General features: G+C 45.9%; 1 protein-coding gene across 1 annotated transcript in view; it reads left to right on the top strand.

Moving 5' to 3' along the window:
- Positions 1–13,939, top strand: part of SMOX (spermine oxidase) — a 53,235-nt gene extending 39,296 nt beyond the window's left edge. Inside the window, exons 4-7 of the mRNA XM_041403168.1 lie at positions 1,829–2,002; positions 4,824–5,523; positions 11,901–12,061; positions 13,461–13,939. Coding sequence (XP_041259102.1) covers positions 1,829–2,002; positions 4,824–5,523; positions 11,901–12,061; positions 13,461–13,598 — 1,173 coding nt within the window. The 3' untranslated portion in view covers positions 13,599–13,939. The remainder of the gene's footprint in view (positions 1–1,828; positions 2,003–4,823; positions 5,524–11,900; positions 12,062–13,460) is intronic.
- The last annotated feature ends 1,045 nt before the right edge of the window (positions 13,940–14,984 follow it).

Raw genomic sequence — 14,984 nt, 5'->3', positions numbered from 1 at the left:
TGTCTGGGAATCTCCTTGGAATGGCCATGTCCCAGGCAGTGTCTGCAATTCTCTTCTGTCTTTACCAGTCCCACTCATTTTCCTTGTGATTGTTTCTTCTCTGTTTTTATAATTTATTTCTCCCCCCCTTTTTTTTTTCATTCTTTCCCTTACTTTCTTCAATTTTCTCCTCATCCCTTACTTTTCAACTCACCTTCCTCCATTTGTTCACAGATCTCCTCTCTCTCACTCCTACCACTGCAATGTGTTTATCCTCCTCCCTTTCCTCCTGTTCTCTCTATTTTGCCACATCAATTTCACTTTATTCCTAAAACCCAAGATAAAATCAAGCTCTTGGGGAAAATTGGAGTGGGAAGAACGTAAACCAGAGTGGATTAGCCCTATCAGCAGGGAATGAGAAGCTCCAGGAGTTTTTGAAGGCAAGGCTGCCACAGTTTTTTACCAGCCTTGTACCAGATATTTACTGTAGACTTCAACTTCTTGACATATCCAGATCATCTCATCGCATCCAAAAAATGATCATAAGGTGTAATCAAACCATCTTTGACAGGAAAAACTCCCCAGGCAGAGATGTAAGAATATTGTTCACTCTGTGGCATGATGTGCATGAGAAGGGGACACATTCTGGACAAACAAATCATTAATGGGATGTGCTGCATTTCTGAGAGGCATCTTTTGAAAGCCTTCCTGTGTTAAAAGATTCCTCTTGAGTTTTTTGTTTTCCGTAGAAAGGAAGAGCCATGATGCAATTGCAGGCTCTTCTGGCAGTAATGTAGATAGAAATACAAGTTTTTCCAGACAGCCACAAGCAGAGGGCTGAGGTGGATGGTGTTTCCTTGCCTTTACGTAGCTTGTATGGAAAACTGGGGTTGAAAAACACCAGGAATATCTTCAGAGAAGAATGATTTGTCACAAGGGATTTTTACTGTGGCTCCTGGTGAGGGGCTCTAGGCATGTCACTGTTTTCCATGGATTTCTGCCTGTCCTGTGCTCAAGTAAAATTGTGTGCATACAGAATTCCTCTGCTGTTTGTCACCCTGATTTCATGGGATGTTGGAATCCAAAATGCAGGGAATTCTCAGAACTTTGGGCCTGTAAGCCAAACCTAGAATTAAATGCAAGATTTGATCTGAGACCTTGGAAAAGTCTTCCAAACTTAAGTACTACAAGCGAGAATGTGGATTTATAGTTTAAAGCAGAGACATGTTAAGGTAAAAAGAGGAAAGTTTAGAGTTTTAGAATTTAGGATATAGAAAAAATAAAAGTAGTTACAAAGGTAAACAAGTTTAGAATACAGTACTGTAAGTTTATGTATCATAACATAATTAACTAAGAAAGGTTGCACTGCAGCATAAGTCCATAAAAAATCCTAAATATTTAAGGATTAAGTAAAAAACATAAATATCTTTTTTAACAGTGTTTTATTAATCAATAAATCCTTAAAAGGTCTTATAACTAGTGATCTTGTGACTTTCTAAAGCATGCAGTAAAGATGTGAGCTAAGCTCACCCTTCCTGTCGATGTCGAAGATATGAAAAATCACATTCTCTAAAAACTCAAAAATCCCATCTCTAACTCATTCAAAATTCCTTCAAAAATCCCCATAAATGGAACAACAGAATAACAGCTGTGAAACTCAATTCACCCACTCTGGTGGATTCCTTCTAAATAATGGAGAAGGTGGAAGGGCTGGTGTCCGGATGGGATTGGCACGGAGGTGGGAGAAGAGCCGGTGCTTTTTATCAGATGTGAGGAAGGACGTGGCTTCTGCTGGGAGGAGGAGGTGAATGTGCTGGATGATCCCATCCTTGTGTCCTGTCTCTGGCAGGTCTATAACCTGACTCAGGAGTTCTTCCAACGAGGTAAACCAGTCAATGCTGAGAGCCAGAACAGCGTGGGCGTTTTCACGCGGGACGTCGTGCGCAAACGCGTCAAGGCCGACCCGGATGACACGGAGGCCGTCAAGAGGCTGAAACTGGCCATGATCCAGCAGTACCTGAAGGTAGGTGTGCACATCATTGGGGTGTTCTGTTTGAGTTTAAACTAGGAGCAAAAAAATCTTCAACCTCATGCACCTCTCTGAGCCCTGCCCAGCCCTGGAAATTGCTTTCTGCACTCTCTTGCAGTTTGTGTTTCTGTTGACAACTTGCCCTCCTGGTGCAGATCCAAAGACACTGGGCTGCAAGAATACTACCTTTATTATTTTTTTTCTTACTTTAAAACCCCAGTTGTCTTAATAGAAGAGACTTTCCTAGGCCTTGTTAAATTTTCTGGTATGATCTAGGGGTTTTTTTTGCCACCTGAAGTAACTCTATTGTCAGGTTCTTTTAGTAGTGTCTTATCTTGTGACTTACACCTGCATCCCCTGATCCTGCCTGAGTGTTTTTTACCTCTCAGAGACCAGAAGAAGTGTAACTTTGATGCTAGTAATTTGCTGAAGAAGTCCCCAGAAAGCATTTTGAAGGTAAAGCAATAAAATCCAAGACAGACAACTTTCCACACAGCTTCCATAGTTTTTTTTATCTCCTTGGTGCCTTGGCTAATTGAGTTCTCTGTGGGATGAGGACTTAATGCTGCATCAAGCACTCCACGAGTATAGTGTATCAGTTATTTTTATTTCAATTAGAATGACTTAAAAGCTTCAGAAATGAGGCAGGGGAGGCAAGCAGCACTTTGTTATGAATTCACTGTTTTCAGGTGGGAAGCTAAACCAAAGAGGAATAAAGACCTAAAGTGTCTCGCAGGAGATTTGAGATGAAGCTGAGGTTTGAACCCTGGTGTCCTGAGCCTAATATCTCAGCATCCTCACCCAAAACCTTTTCTCACAGAGTGTCTCCACAGCTGCCACGTAAAGCTCAGTTATTTATTGTGTTACCCATATACAGCACCCATGCAGACAGGGTTAAGTCACTGGATACAGCTCTGGGTTTCCTGGTGGTTTTTCCTGTGCTTGCTCCAGGCTGCCACAGTGGGAGCTGTTTCTGCAAGTCTTGCAAATCCCTTCTCATGCAAATACCTGAGAACAACAAAGCTTCTCATACTTAAGACTATCAGATGACAGAGTGGGGATTTACCTGCCTTGGGTTAGAGTCTTCCTAGTTGCTTGTTTTTTCCCCCTGGCATTTTGCCTTCATGGTTGAGAGAATCAAACAGCCACCAGTGTTTAACTTCATAATGAGGAGTGTCCTGTTGGAGCATCCAAGCAGGATGAGGATCCTGCTGTGTGCCACGGATTTTGTGTTGTCACCCTGGGGGATGTCTGGGAAGTGCTTGGGTAGGGTGGAACTACAGCACAGTCCAAAGATGGGTCTTCACTCAGTCCCCACTGGAGTTATCAGGCAGTGACCAGGACAGGGAAGGCACCTGTTGGTCCCTGCAGGCACAGGAGCAGCCTGGGACCTGCTGGTACAGCCCTGACTTGTTCACTTTGTCCCAGCACAGAGATTCCTGCTCTGCACCAGGGTGCTCCACAGGGAGACAGTCTGGGCTTGTCAGGCTTCCAAGCACAGTCATTAAAGTGTGGAAAGGTCTGGAAAATAAGTCAAAGGGCGAGGTAAGGAATTGTAATATTCCTTAAAATGCTTAGAGAATTACAGTGTGCGAGCGATTGTGACTCCGGTGATGTGAAGATTTTAAGATCACTGTGTCCCGTGCATCAGGATTATCATTAGAAGCTTATCACAAGACAGGCCAAACATCCTGCCTTTGTTCCAGGGATTGTTGGGAGCTACAGCTATGCTTAATACTCCTACAAACATTAACCAACAGGTTAATGGATCTAAAGCTTTGGTAATCACATCAAACACGCGTGGCTCACATCTTGGCATTTCCCTTTTCCGTCTCCTTCAGTTCCTCCTGTGCTGGGTCCTCTCACCTCTGGCAGATTGTTAGCTGGCTGGTTGCTGACTGTTTGACAGCAGGCTGAAAGCTGCAGACAGCACAAAGAGCTGCCAGAAGTTTTTTGTGGCTCCTCGAGGGAACATTTATTAGCATTGGAATGAGCATCTGATTAATGCAACTCCAGGTTCTGCTGTAGGAGCACCAGGCAGTGGGTCCCTGGCCACTGCAGAGGGTTTTAAAGGATAGAAACCAGAACTTTAACCCAGAATTGTGCAGAAGCAAAGACATAATGGAATGATAGATTCACAGAATGGTTTGGGTTGGAGGGGACCTTAAAGACCATGCAGTTCCATCCCCTGCCATGGGCAGGGCACTTTCCACTATCTCAGACTGCTCCAAGTCCCATCCAACCTGCCTTGAAAACACTTCCAGGGCTGTGGCAGCCACAGCTTCTCTGAGCACCCTGTGACAGGACCTTACCACCCTCACAAGGAAGAATTTATTCCTCACATCTAATTTAATTTGACCATCAGTTTAAAGCTGTAATTCTTTCTCCTGTCACTCCTTGGCCTTGTCCAAAGTCCCTCTCCAGCTCTTTTGTAACACCTTTAGGTACTGAAAGGTGTCAGGAGGTCTTGCCAGAGCTTTCTCTTCTCTAGGCTGAACAGCCCCAGCTCTCATTTTGTCTTCAGATCAGAGGGGCTTTGTTGTACAGGGCTCCAGCCCTCTGGTCTCTGAACGCTGGATGATGCAACTCCAACTCTTTACCATGACAAAATGGTTTCTCTGGTTGCAAGAAAGGCTAAGGATTGATTTTTGTCAGATCCTGTGGCCAAGCACTTCTTTACTAGCAAAACTAATCTGGTTTCAGAGTGGAATTCATCACTCTCATCTCATGCAGCTCCTCTGTGCCCTTGCAGAGCTGTGCTGTGGCTAAAGGAGTTGCTCTGTGGCAATGTTGCTTTTGTGTTGCTTTTCCTTAGGTAGAGAGTTGTGAGAGCAGCTCCCACAGCATGGATGAAGTCTCGCTGAGTGAATTTGGGGAATGGACCGAAATCCCCGGGGCTCATCACGTCATTCCTTGTGGTTTCATTAAAATCGTGGAGATTCTGGCCCGCTCCATTCCCAAGTCTGTCATTCAGCTCCGCAAGCCGGTCAAGTGCATCCACTGGAACCAGTCGGTCAGCAAGGAGATTGAGAGGGTGGCTGACCACAACAGTGACCTCCCCGAGGAGAACAAGGGCTCCAATGTCTTCGTAGAGTGCGAGGACTGTGAGTTCATCCCAGCTGACCATGTCATTGTGACTGTGTCCCTGGGAGTCTTGAAGAAGCGCCACGAGAGCCTGTTCCATCCCCGCCTGCCTGAGGAGAAGGTGATGGCCATTGAGAAACTGGGAATCAATACCACTGACAAGATCTTCCTGGAGTTTGAAGAGCCTTTCTGGAGCTCTGAGTGCAACAGCATCCAGTTTGTCTGGGAAGACGAGGCAGAGAGCGAGAGCTTGACTTATCCTGAGGAGCTGTGGTACAAGAAGATCTGCAGCTTTGATGTGCTGTACCCACCCGAGAGGTACGGCCACGTCCTCAGTGGCTGGATCTGTGGAGAAGAGGCTTTGATTATGGAGAAGTGTGATGATGAAACTGTGGCAGAAACCTGCACCGAAATGCTACGTAAATTTACAGGTCAGCCTTGGTGGGAGAGGGAGCATGGGGCTGGGGAATCAAACAACCACGAGGAAGGAAATGCTTTAAAGTCATTTTTAGTTCTTTGGCATTTTGTGTCCCTTTGAATGTGCGTGTGCTTCCAGCATAGCTCCTGCTTGGGTGTGCCTGAGAGCTATTTATACAGAGGGGCTGATAAACCGGCTCAGGAAGTGATGGGCAGAAGTGCTGGAGGATTCCACATCCTCTGCTTTATTGAATCACAAATAACTCTTCAGCAGCTGAAGCTGTCGGGCTCTGAGGGCTGATCTCAGCTGTGGAGAGCAAGCATGGCCCCTTCAGAAATTGAACCTGTTTAGATCAGCTGAGTTGTGTTTCCGTCACATCCCTGACTTCCATTCAGTATCAGATAGATGGAAATAATCTCCAAGACCTAAATTTCAAAAAATTTATTGATCTTGAGAGTTCCCATTTTCTGGATGCATCACTGAAACCTTCCTGGACTTCTCAGATTTCATGTTCTGTGATCACACATCACTTTTAGGGCAGCAGTTGGACTGAGGCAAGTCTTAGTGCATTACACTGAGGTTCCCATTTTCTGGGTGCATCACTGAAACCTTCCTGGACTTCTCAGATTTCATGTTCTGTGATCACACATCACTTTAAGGGCAGCAGTTGGACTGAGGCAAATCTTAGGTGCATTACACTGAAAAAATCCAAATGAAATCACTTAAAGCAATAACACTTGGATGCTGGGCTTTAGCTTGTCCACAGTCACTTCTCTGGACATCACACACCTTTCCAGGAAAAGGGATTTTTGTATCTGAGAGTCTTTGACATCCTCTGATGGGAGGCACGGTGCAAGTGTAGGTATAAGGTAGTGACACTGAAAGAAATAGTGATGGACTTAATAGCAATTTTGAAATAAGGGTTTTGAATTTATACAGAATTACAAGCAGTTATAAGAGGAGCATCCTTCAAGATTAAGTGTAGTTTATGCTATTTTAGAGATGGCTCCTGTGATTAAATGATTAATATCTTCCTGCTAGCTGGTTTTAGCCCAGTCTCAGCACTCGGGGTTTCCAACCTTACCTCTTGTCCATGGAGCTCCAGCTAAGTGGAGAAGTTTGTCTTCACAAGTGCAGCTTTCCCCTGTCCTTACTGCCCATTTGCCACCAACAGCATGGAGATCCAGAGAGTCACAGAATCACAGAATATCCTGAATTGGAAGGGACCCATCAGGATCATCGTGTCCAGCTGCTGGCCCTGCTCAGGACACTACAACAATCCCTTTGTGCCTCAGAGCATTGTCCAAATGCTTCTTGAGCTCAGTCTGGCTTGGTGCTGTGACCATTCCTTGGGGAGCCTGTTCCAGCACCTCTGGGTGAAGAACCTTTTTCCTGAAAGGGCTCTGGAATCTGAGGACTTCCTGCATAACTGACTACAGGCAAAAGAGGTTTTACCACTTTCTACAAGAGCTGTAGGGTAGAGACTCTGAATTGAAAAGGGCCCAAGCCTGCATCGTTGTTTCAGCTGTGCCTCCTGAGCTGCTGGTGTTCAGGGTGTTGGGTGTCCCCATGTCCTGTGTTACATCATTCCCTATGTGCCATCTTTCCCCTAACCCCAGCAGGGAACTGCTGCTCTACACAGGCTTAGCAGGAGGCACTTCTCTCACAGGCCAAGTTGTCGCAGTGCTGAATGTACAAACACCCTTGTTTGTTGCAGCTTTTCTTGCTTAAGGCCTATTTAAAAAAAAAAAAAAATTCCAAAACCCACTCCAATTCATCAGTGGGAATTTGGCTGTTTGGGTCTGTTGTCGTTTGGCACGTGGGAGTTTGCTCTCCCTCTTCCTTCTTGGGTTTTTTCACAGCTACTGTTTACGTGTGTTGGATGTTCCTCTCCTCCCAGCATGGAAATATGTGGCTCTGGGCCCTGGCTCTGTGCTGCAGTTGCTGTTGCAGCTGATGCTGCACCTGGTCACTGTCCATCAGGCTCTTCCACACAGCTAATCCCAGGTTATTTCTCCTTGGAGAATTCCAGACCGGATTTACCAGGGCCTTGCCCTGCAATGAGCATTTTGTGCTTCAGCTGAGAAGTGGTCTTGCAGCTGCTGAAAACTGTGAGAGGAAAACCTGTTTTTGGATCACCCATTACCCAACATGACCTGTTCCACTCTGCCCCCAATCCCTTTGTTGGTAGAAAACCTTTTCACAGCTCCTGCAGGATTCCCTGGCTAAGGGAGCTGGGTTTATCCTGTTTCCCTTGCTCCTGTTTTCCCTAGAGGTTCCCATATGACCTGTTCCACTCTGCCCCCAATCCCTTTGTTGGTAGAAAACCTTTTCACAGCTCCTGCAGGATTCCCTGGCTAAGGGAGCTGGGTTTATCCTGTTCCCTTGTTCCTGTTTTCCCTAGAGGTTCCCAGAAGGAGCAATACCTCAGGGCTGATCTGGGCCAGGTGCCAGGCTGGCTGAAATAACAGAAGTGTGCTCAGCTCTCTGTGCACCTCCCTTCTTCCCTGCTGATCTGTTCCAGGGGGAGTGTGAGAGGGGGTTAGAGCAGCAGCCCATGATACACCTACAGCCACTTCTGAGCACAGCTGCACTCCTCTGGTCCAATTAGCACCACCAGACCCAGCTCCGAAAGCCTTTCCCAACACTCAAGTTCACACGGGTCAGCTAACCAGCTTAGGAAACTAGTCCTGCCAGGATCCTGATCTCCTTGGAGAGCCTGGATCTTCCATAAGGCAGCTCAGATCTTCCACACCTCACCTGGTGGTGCTCTGTGACATCTTCTGAAGCAGCTTTTCTCTACTGAGTATAGAGGGAGCCTTATATTCAATAATGAAGCAGATAGTTTGAGCCTTTTAATGTTCCTTTTGCCTTTTGTGGCTTTCATGTTCTGGGTATGAAATGCCCCATGCTCTTATTCTTCTGAGAAAGAATTCATACATTACCAGGTAGGTTCCCATCTTTCACTGTGTTTTCCCAGTCTATTGCTTGTGGTGGCCTTTCCTCTGGCTTCAGAGTATTTTATAAGTTTTAAGTTAAATCCATTCTTTTAGGCTCACACTGAGAATCTCTCTGTGAACTGACCTTGAATTTTCCTCTCAGGTCGGCGTTGGGGATTATCTGGCTTTGCTGTGAAAAGCTCTGAGGATTGTTCTAACCTAAGAACCATCAGCAATTACTTCTTTTCACAACTGGATGGTGAAAAGCGGTGTCTCCCAAATCTGATTAAATGGAATACCTCAGTGCAATTAGGAGCCTTGCTCTGCCTTCTTTGTTGGATAAGCTCCCAGAGTAGGAAGCCAGAGGCTCCCTGCTGAAGGGATCACTGGAGCCTGGCAGGCTGCAGCTGGAGATGCCCTGAGTTTTCCTCCCTGACCTCCAGGAGGGGAACAGATCTGTTTTAGGTTCTGCATCACATCTCCCAGTCCCATGTGGGTGTCTGGGGTAGCCACTCTTGTGGTTGTAGTTGGTATGGGGGCAGTACCACTTGGTGGAATCTTACATCCTGCTCTCAGGTAGGCAAATTAATTTGGGTGCCATAACTTAGATTGATTAAGTTGATTTTATGGTAATTCAGTCAGCCCTATAACCAATAAACCTCTGTATCCACACCTCCCAGGAGCTGAACTAAAGTGGGATTGTGTGAGGCACAGGGAGTTGTCTTCTGTAGCTTCACAAGTGGAAATCTGTGGCATGGAGATATGTGCCTTCCTGCTTTAGTGAAGGCCAACATCCTTTCTTTAGCCGTTTAATCTCTCTTTGGATGGTGGGAATAGAGAACTTTCCACATCTGTGTTGTTACTTTCATCTGTAGACAAAGGCTGTTTACCCTGTTTAAAAGCAGAATGAGAAAGTCCAGTGAAAGATGTTCCTTGAAGGACTGTGGCTCTCAGCCTTTGTAGTTGCTGTCTTCAAACAACAGCTCAGGATCAGAACTTGTGCTACGTGCTTCTGTCTGACCTTCAACCAAAACCCTCCTCTGGGTCTCCTGATTTTCCTCTTAGTAAATGAGGAAATTTTTGCTTGCATTAAAAGGTGCAGAATTGCAGAGTGCAGGGGCACAGTTGCTGCACAGTGGACACTTGGGTCTTGCTGACATGGCCTGGTGTGCTGGAGACCTGGGAAGGAGCTCATGTGGATGGATGTGGATATGGAAACATGCACCAGCTCTGGAAGAGGCACCACCAGGCCACTGCAGAGACTCCTTTTGTTTGAAAACCACTCGTGTGCTGTTTTTGTGCAGTGCAGTGGGATGGGTGGCTGCCTTGGCTCTGCCTGGGGAGTGTTCTATGACAGCTTCCATGGTGTATTCTCCTGGGCTTTCCCACAGCCCTCAAAAATAAAACATGATAACTTACTTCCTTGATATATCTGAGAGCTCCCAGTTCTCAGACTCCCTTGGGCTTTCCACTTCCAGGCATTTCTGCTTTGAAGAGTCTTGCAGGAACATGTTTCAGAGGCCTTTGTTATGCAAAGCTCTTACTCCTGAAACAACATTGCTTTGTAGGATGTGTTTTGTTTGTGGGATATATTTATTTGCTAGTCTGTGCCATATTTTTATCTGGGGCCTGGTTTTAAAGTGTTCACAGAGTACTCTGGGCAGGCCATCCTCTGCTTTGTTCCAGCCCCTTATTCCATTGCTCTGGCTGACAGGATACTTCTGAAAGCAGAAGCTGAACCAGGACCTGCTCTTGATTTTAAGGAATTGAAGGCACAGCTAAATAACAGTTTATGAGAGTTAAATAATGCAGTGCCTAACCAGGGTTTACATTTGGGTGTCTCCCTCTCAACTGGGATGAAGAAAGTGGGGGAATTTGGGTTGTCTCATGGCAGGCTGAACATCTTGAGTTGTCACAGAGTCAGGGTCTGAAGCAGGCAAAGGATGTGAACATCTCAAAACTCCTATTTTTTGTGCTGACGATCTTCTGGAATCACAGAATTACTTAAGTTGGAAAAGCTCTTTAAGAACATCAATCCCACCCATTCCCCCAGCACTGCCAAGGCCACCACTGACATATGTCTCCAGGTGCCACATCCCCATGGCTTTTAAATCCCTCCAGGAGTGGTGACTCCACCACTGTCCTGGCAGCTCTGCCAGGGCTGGACAACCCTTTCCATGAAGAATCATAGAATGGTTTGGGTTGGAAGAGACCTTTATGATCATCCAGTTCAAGTCCCCTTGCTGTTGAAGATTTAGACTCAACTCAAGGTTCAGGTAGCTGAACCTTGCTTGGGTATGTGATGTTACCTCAAGGGTGAATCTTGCCTTCTGCAGAGGGAATTTCTCTTCACTGGAATTCTCCATGTCCCCCTGTTCCTCTCCTGCCATGCCAGATACAATCATGGGACTCCAACAAAAGCAGCGACACTGAGATGGTGCAAAACTAGCAAGAGAATCTCCAAAGTGTGACTCTCCCTGCTTGTACCTGAGGCTCTTGTGCCACCAGCTGGTGGGCTGCAGTCCTGGATCCTATGTTCTCCAAGGTCTATGGGATGGGGACAGTGGCTGGTCACCCTGTCCTAGGTGCATTGTTCTCCTCTAGGTCCTGCATCCTCTTAGCTGTGGAAATCCTACGGTGATGTAGAAATTTGCTTCCAGCCTCAAAAGTCTTCTTTCCGTGCCTTGTGCATTAAATAAATAGAGTCTCCTGGATTTTTCCTTCATTTGGGGGACAACGGTATGGGAAGCTGTTGGAATTAGTTAATACAGGTTTTGAGGACTTCCTGACAGGTTTTTCAATGCCTCCACATAAGGAAGATTTGCCTTCTTTCCTCTTTGGAGGCACATCTCTCTCACAAGGCTACCTGAACATCCAATTCAGACCAGGCACTCAATTTCATACCTAAATTTTTGCGAGATCTGTCACATGCTTGATTACCATCAGGCTGCCCACTGCAAATGAGACCAGAAGATGCTTTGTATTTCCAAACCAGGCTGTGTCCAAGGTTCCCTGAAGCTCCCCAGTGTTTCAGGAACCTAAACATTTTAATGCTCCTTTCCAAAACAAATCAGAGAATCATTTAAGTAGAAAAAGACCTCCAAGGTCATGGAGTCCAACCTGTGACCAATTCCCCACCTTATCAAGCAGACCAGGGTGCTTAGTGCTTCATCCAGTTGCTCCTTGGACAGCTCCAGGTGTTGTTCCTTGGACACCACCCAGGTGGAATTCCCCCAACACCCTGGAAAATGGAAGAGCTGAGGTGAAAAGGGAGGCAGTTTCTGTTATATAAATTGTTAAAACTCAGTGGTGGAAGAGAGATCTGCTTTGGGGGCTCTGCTAGGATGGATGTTGAATAAAGTGGAATCTCTGTCACCCACACCTTGCTCAGGCACTGCCCTCTTCCCTCCTGGACACAGTCTGACTTTTTTTCCTTCCGCTTTCCACCCAGGGAATCCAAACATTCCGAAACCTCGCCGGATCCTGCGGTCCTCCTGGGGCAGCAATCCCCACTTCCGTGGATCCTACTCCTACACCCAGGTTGGGTCTAGTGGGGCCGACGTGGAGAAACTGGCGAAACCACTGCCTTATGCTGAGAGCTCCAAAACTCCTGTGAGTATGGCCCAGATGGGGCCTGGGGCAACAAAACTGATGGGACACTGGGTAGCAGCTTTTTGGGGAGGGAGGTTGAAAGAGAAAATCCCTGCTTTGGCCTCCAGTAGTGTGTTTCCCCCTTTCTATTTCCTACAAGTGATGTGTGTAGGATTTTACCTATTTAACGTTTGGAATGCCAATGTCTCAGGGATTCCCTCATCTCTCCCTGAATTTATCAAGAGCTGCTCATGTGTGTGGCTTTTGGAATTGTGATGTTGTCATTTAATGACCGTCAGCCCTATTGTCCAGTTCAGAATTCCTCAGGAAAGCATGTGCTAATCTGTTTTAAAGATTATTATTATTATTATTATTATTATTATTATTATTATTATTATTATTATTATTATTATTATTATTATTATTATTATTATTATTATTATTATTATTATTATTATTATTATTATTATTATTATTATTATTATTATTATTATTATTATTATTATTATTATTATTATCCTGCTAATGTCTAGGTCTGAATGTGTCAGGGGTGCATACTGGGAAATCTTTCTGTGCTGGCAGTGCAGGCTGAGGGAGGCCCAGTCCTTGGCAGGGGATGATGAGTTTTCTCCCCAGGCACTGCCTTGGCTTTCTGAATTTAGCAAGGAGAACTGGAGCACACATGGAGGTGGTTACACAGCTCAGGAACACATTAAGCCAAACTCACCCCATCACTCAGGGTTATGTGTCCAAATCCAAAGGCTGATGAAAATGCAGCATTCAAGCAGCTGCCCAGACCATTTCCTCCACCACTCCTGGCCCGAGCAGAAATTATTTTATTCAGTGCAGAAATCTACTTAAGAAAACCCAGTAGGAGCTTTAGGAATCTTTCTGTGTAGTTCCCAGGGAAAACCTCCCAGAAATTCCTGCCTCAAATCCGAGTTGCAGTTCTAGCAAGCACCTCACTATTGGTCTAAGAGATACAATGCTGTGTCTCACCCTCTGGGTTTTGAGACATGGCTGTTAATCTACTGAAGTTGCTGTCCAGAAGAAAAATTCCCTTAATGCCTAAAAGGCTGAAATGTAATTTAGGGGAGCAAAGGGAGGAGATGGTACAGATGGTGCTCTGTGCCTCCTGCAGGTTTGTTAAGGTTTTTTGGAACTGGCATCTTGTGGTGCCTCTCGTGGGGAGTTTTGAGAACCAGCCCACCAAAACAGATGAAAACCCCTGGATCCCTGGAAGTGCTCCAGGCCAGGTTGGAGACAACCTGGGATAGAGGAAGAACTGGATGATCTTTCAGGTCCCTTCCAACGCAAACCGTCCTGTGTGGGAGGGCACAGAAAGTTTGTCTCCTTTTACCCTCCCAGCTGCTCCCCAGTGAGCTGTGCTGATCTGTGCCCCTTGTGCTGTGCCCTGCAGCCCGTGCAGGTGATGTTTTCAGGGGAGGCCACTCACAGGAAGTATTACTCCACGACCCACGGTGCTGTGCTCTCGGGGCAGAGGGAGGCTGCTCGGCTCATCGAGATGTACCAGGACCTGCTGCAGTGCCCGACCTGAGGGAGCCCTGCCTGACCACCACCACCTCCCAAATCCTCCTGCAGGTGTGTGGAGGGGGTTCTGTTTTATTTCAGTTCGCAGTAGAACAGCCTTTTATCTTTTCTATTAAAAAAAAAATTAAAAATAAAAACCTCTGATTGTTAAAAATGTTAGTCATCAATAGCTTCATTTCCATGTGCTGTATTGTTAACAGGGAAGGGTGCTCCTTTTTGGTCTGGTAAACTGTTTCTCTGTCATTTTAATTCTAATTTCACTTTTGGTGCCTATCATGTTTGTTTTGTTTCTTTTTTCTTTCTGTATTGTAAGTGCCTTCTATACTAAAATAAATGTTGTAATAAAAAGACTGGGTGCTGTGCTACTTCCTGGACACTTCACTTGGTAACTTCCAGCTCTTTTATTCAACATTACAAAAATAGGGTTTTTTTTTCTCTTCCTATAAAATTTGGAGTAGGAGGAAAACAAGGTTGAAAATAGATCAGAAACACATTACACAAATTGTGTTTGTATGGAATAATCTCTCCAAACTGGAGATTTTCTGTGCCAGCACTACAATCCTGACCAAAGGGGTCTGGTTAGGGCAGAGCTGACAGCACTGTGGTCAGCGTGGTCACAGCCCCAAGGCTCATGGAATGTTTGGACAACGCTCTCAGCACAGGTGGGATTCTGGGGATGCCCTGTGCAGGGCCAGGAGTGGGATTTGATGTTTCTTGTGGGTCCCTCCCAACTCCGGGTATTCTTTTGTTGCCTTATGCTTTAATTATGTGTCCTCCAGTGTAACAGGAGCACTCACCCTGTCCAAGCAGCCCCTGGACTGTGCAGATGTGTGTCACTAACTCCAGATGTTAGTGACTCCCAAGGTTTTGTCTGCATCATGTGGAAATGGCCATCAGGAATGAGAAAAAAAACTTGTTTTTTTTTTTAAACTCCCTCAGAAAGATAAATCATGTGCTTCTTTAAAGTCAAGTGAACACAATGTAGCCATCAGCATAGTTTAAAGATATCTAAACAGTTTCCAAAAATAAAAGTTTTCAGGGTGAAGACCACGGGCGTTTAGCCACTGCCTTATCTCCCTGCATTCCATTTCTCCATCTGGCTGGCTGCTGGCCAGAGCTGCCTGTGAGGAGTGAGGGATGCGTCTGCTTTGGCATCTGCTGCCCCATGTGAAGCCTCCCTTCCCTCTCTGTGTGTGTGGGGTGGGAGTTGTGTTGATAAATGAGTTACAGAGGGGGGGGAAAGGGACAGAGAGAGGGAAAAATCCCCCTCCAGAGGGTGAGTCAGTGCATCCCAAGATAAATGTCTGCAGGGGAGGCACCAGCTCTGTCTGGTTCTCTCCAAGCTCAGCTGAGCTCTGCGGATTCCCTGCTGTAGTGTGGAGTGGGATGCCTT

The sequence above is a fragment of the Onychostruthus taczanowskii genome, unplaced genomic scaffold (assembly GCF_017590055.1).
Source record: "Onychostruthus taczanowskii isolate IOZ18803 unplaced genomic scaffold, ASM1759005v1 scaffold2, whole genome shotgun sequence".
In the NCBI taxonomy this organism is placed as follows: domain Eukaryota; kingdom Metazoa; phylum Chordata; class Aves; order Passeriformes; family Passeridae; genus Onychostruthus; species Onychostruthus taczanowskii.
Note: the sequence above shows the minus strand (reverse complement) of the source record. Positions and strands in the feature narration are given on the sequence as shown.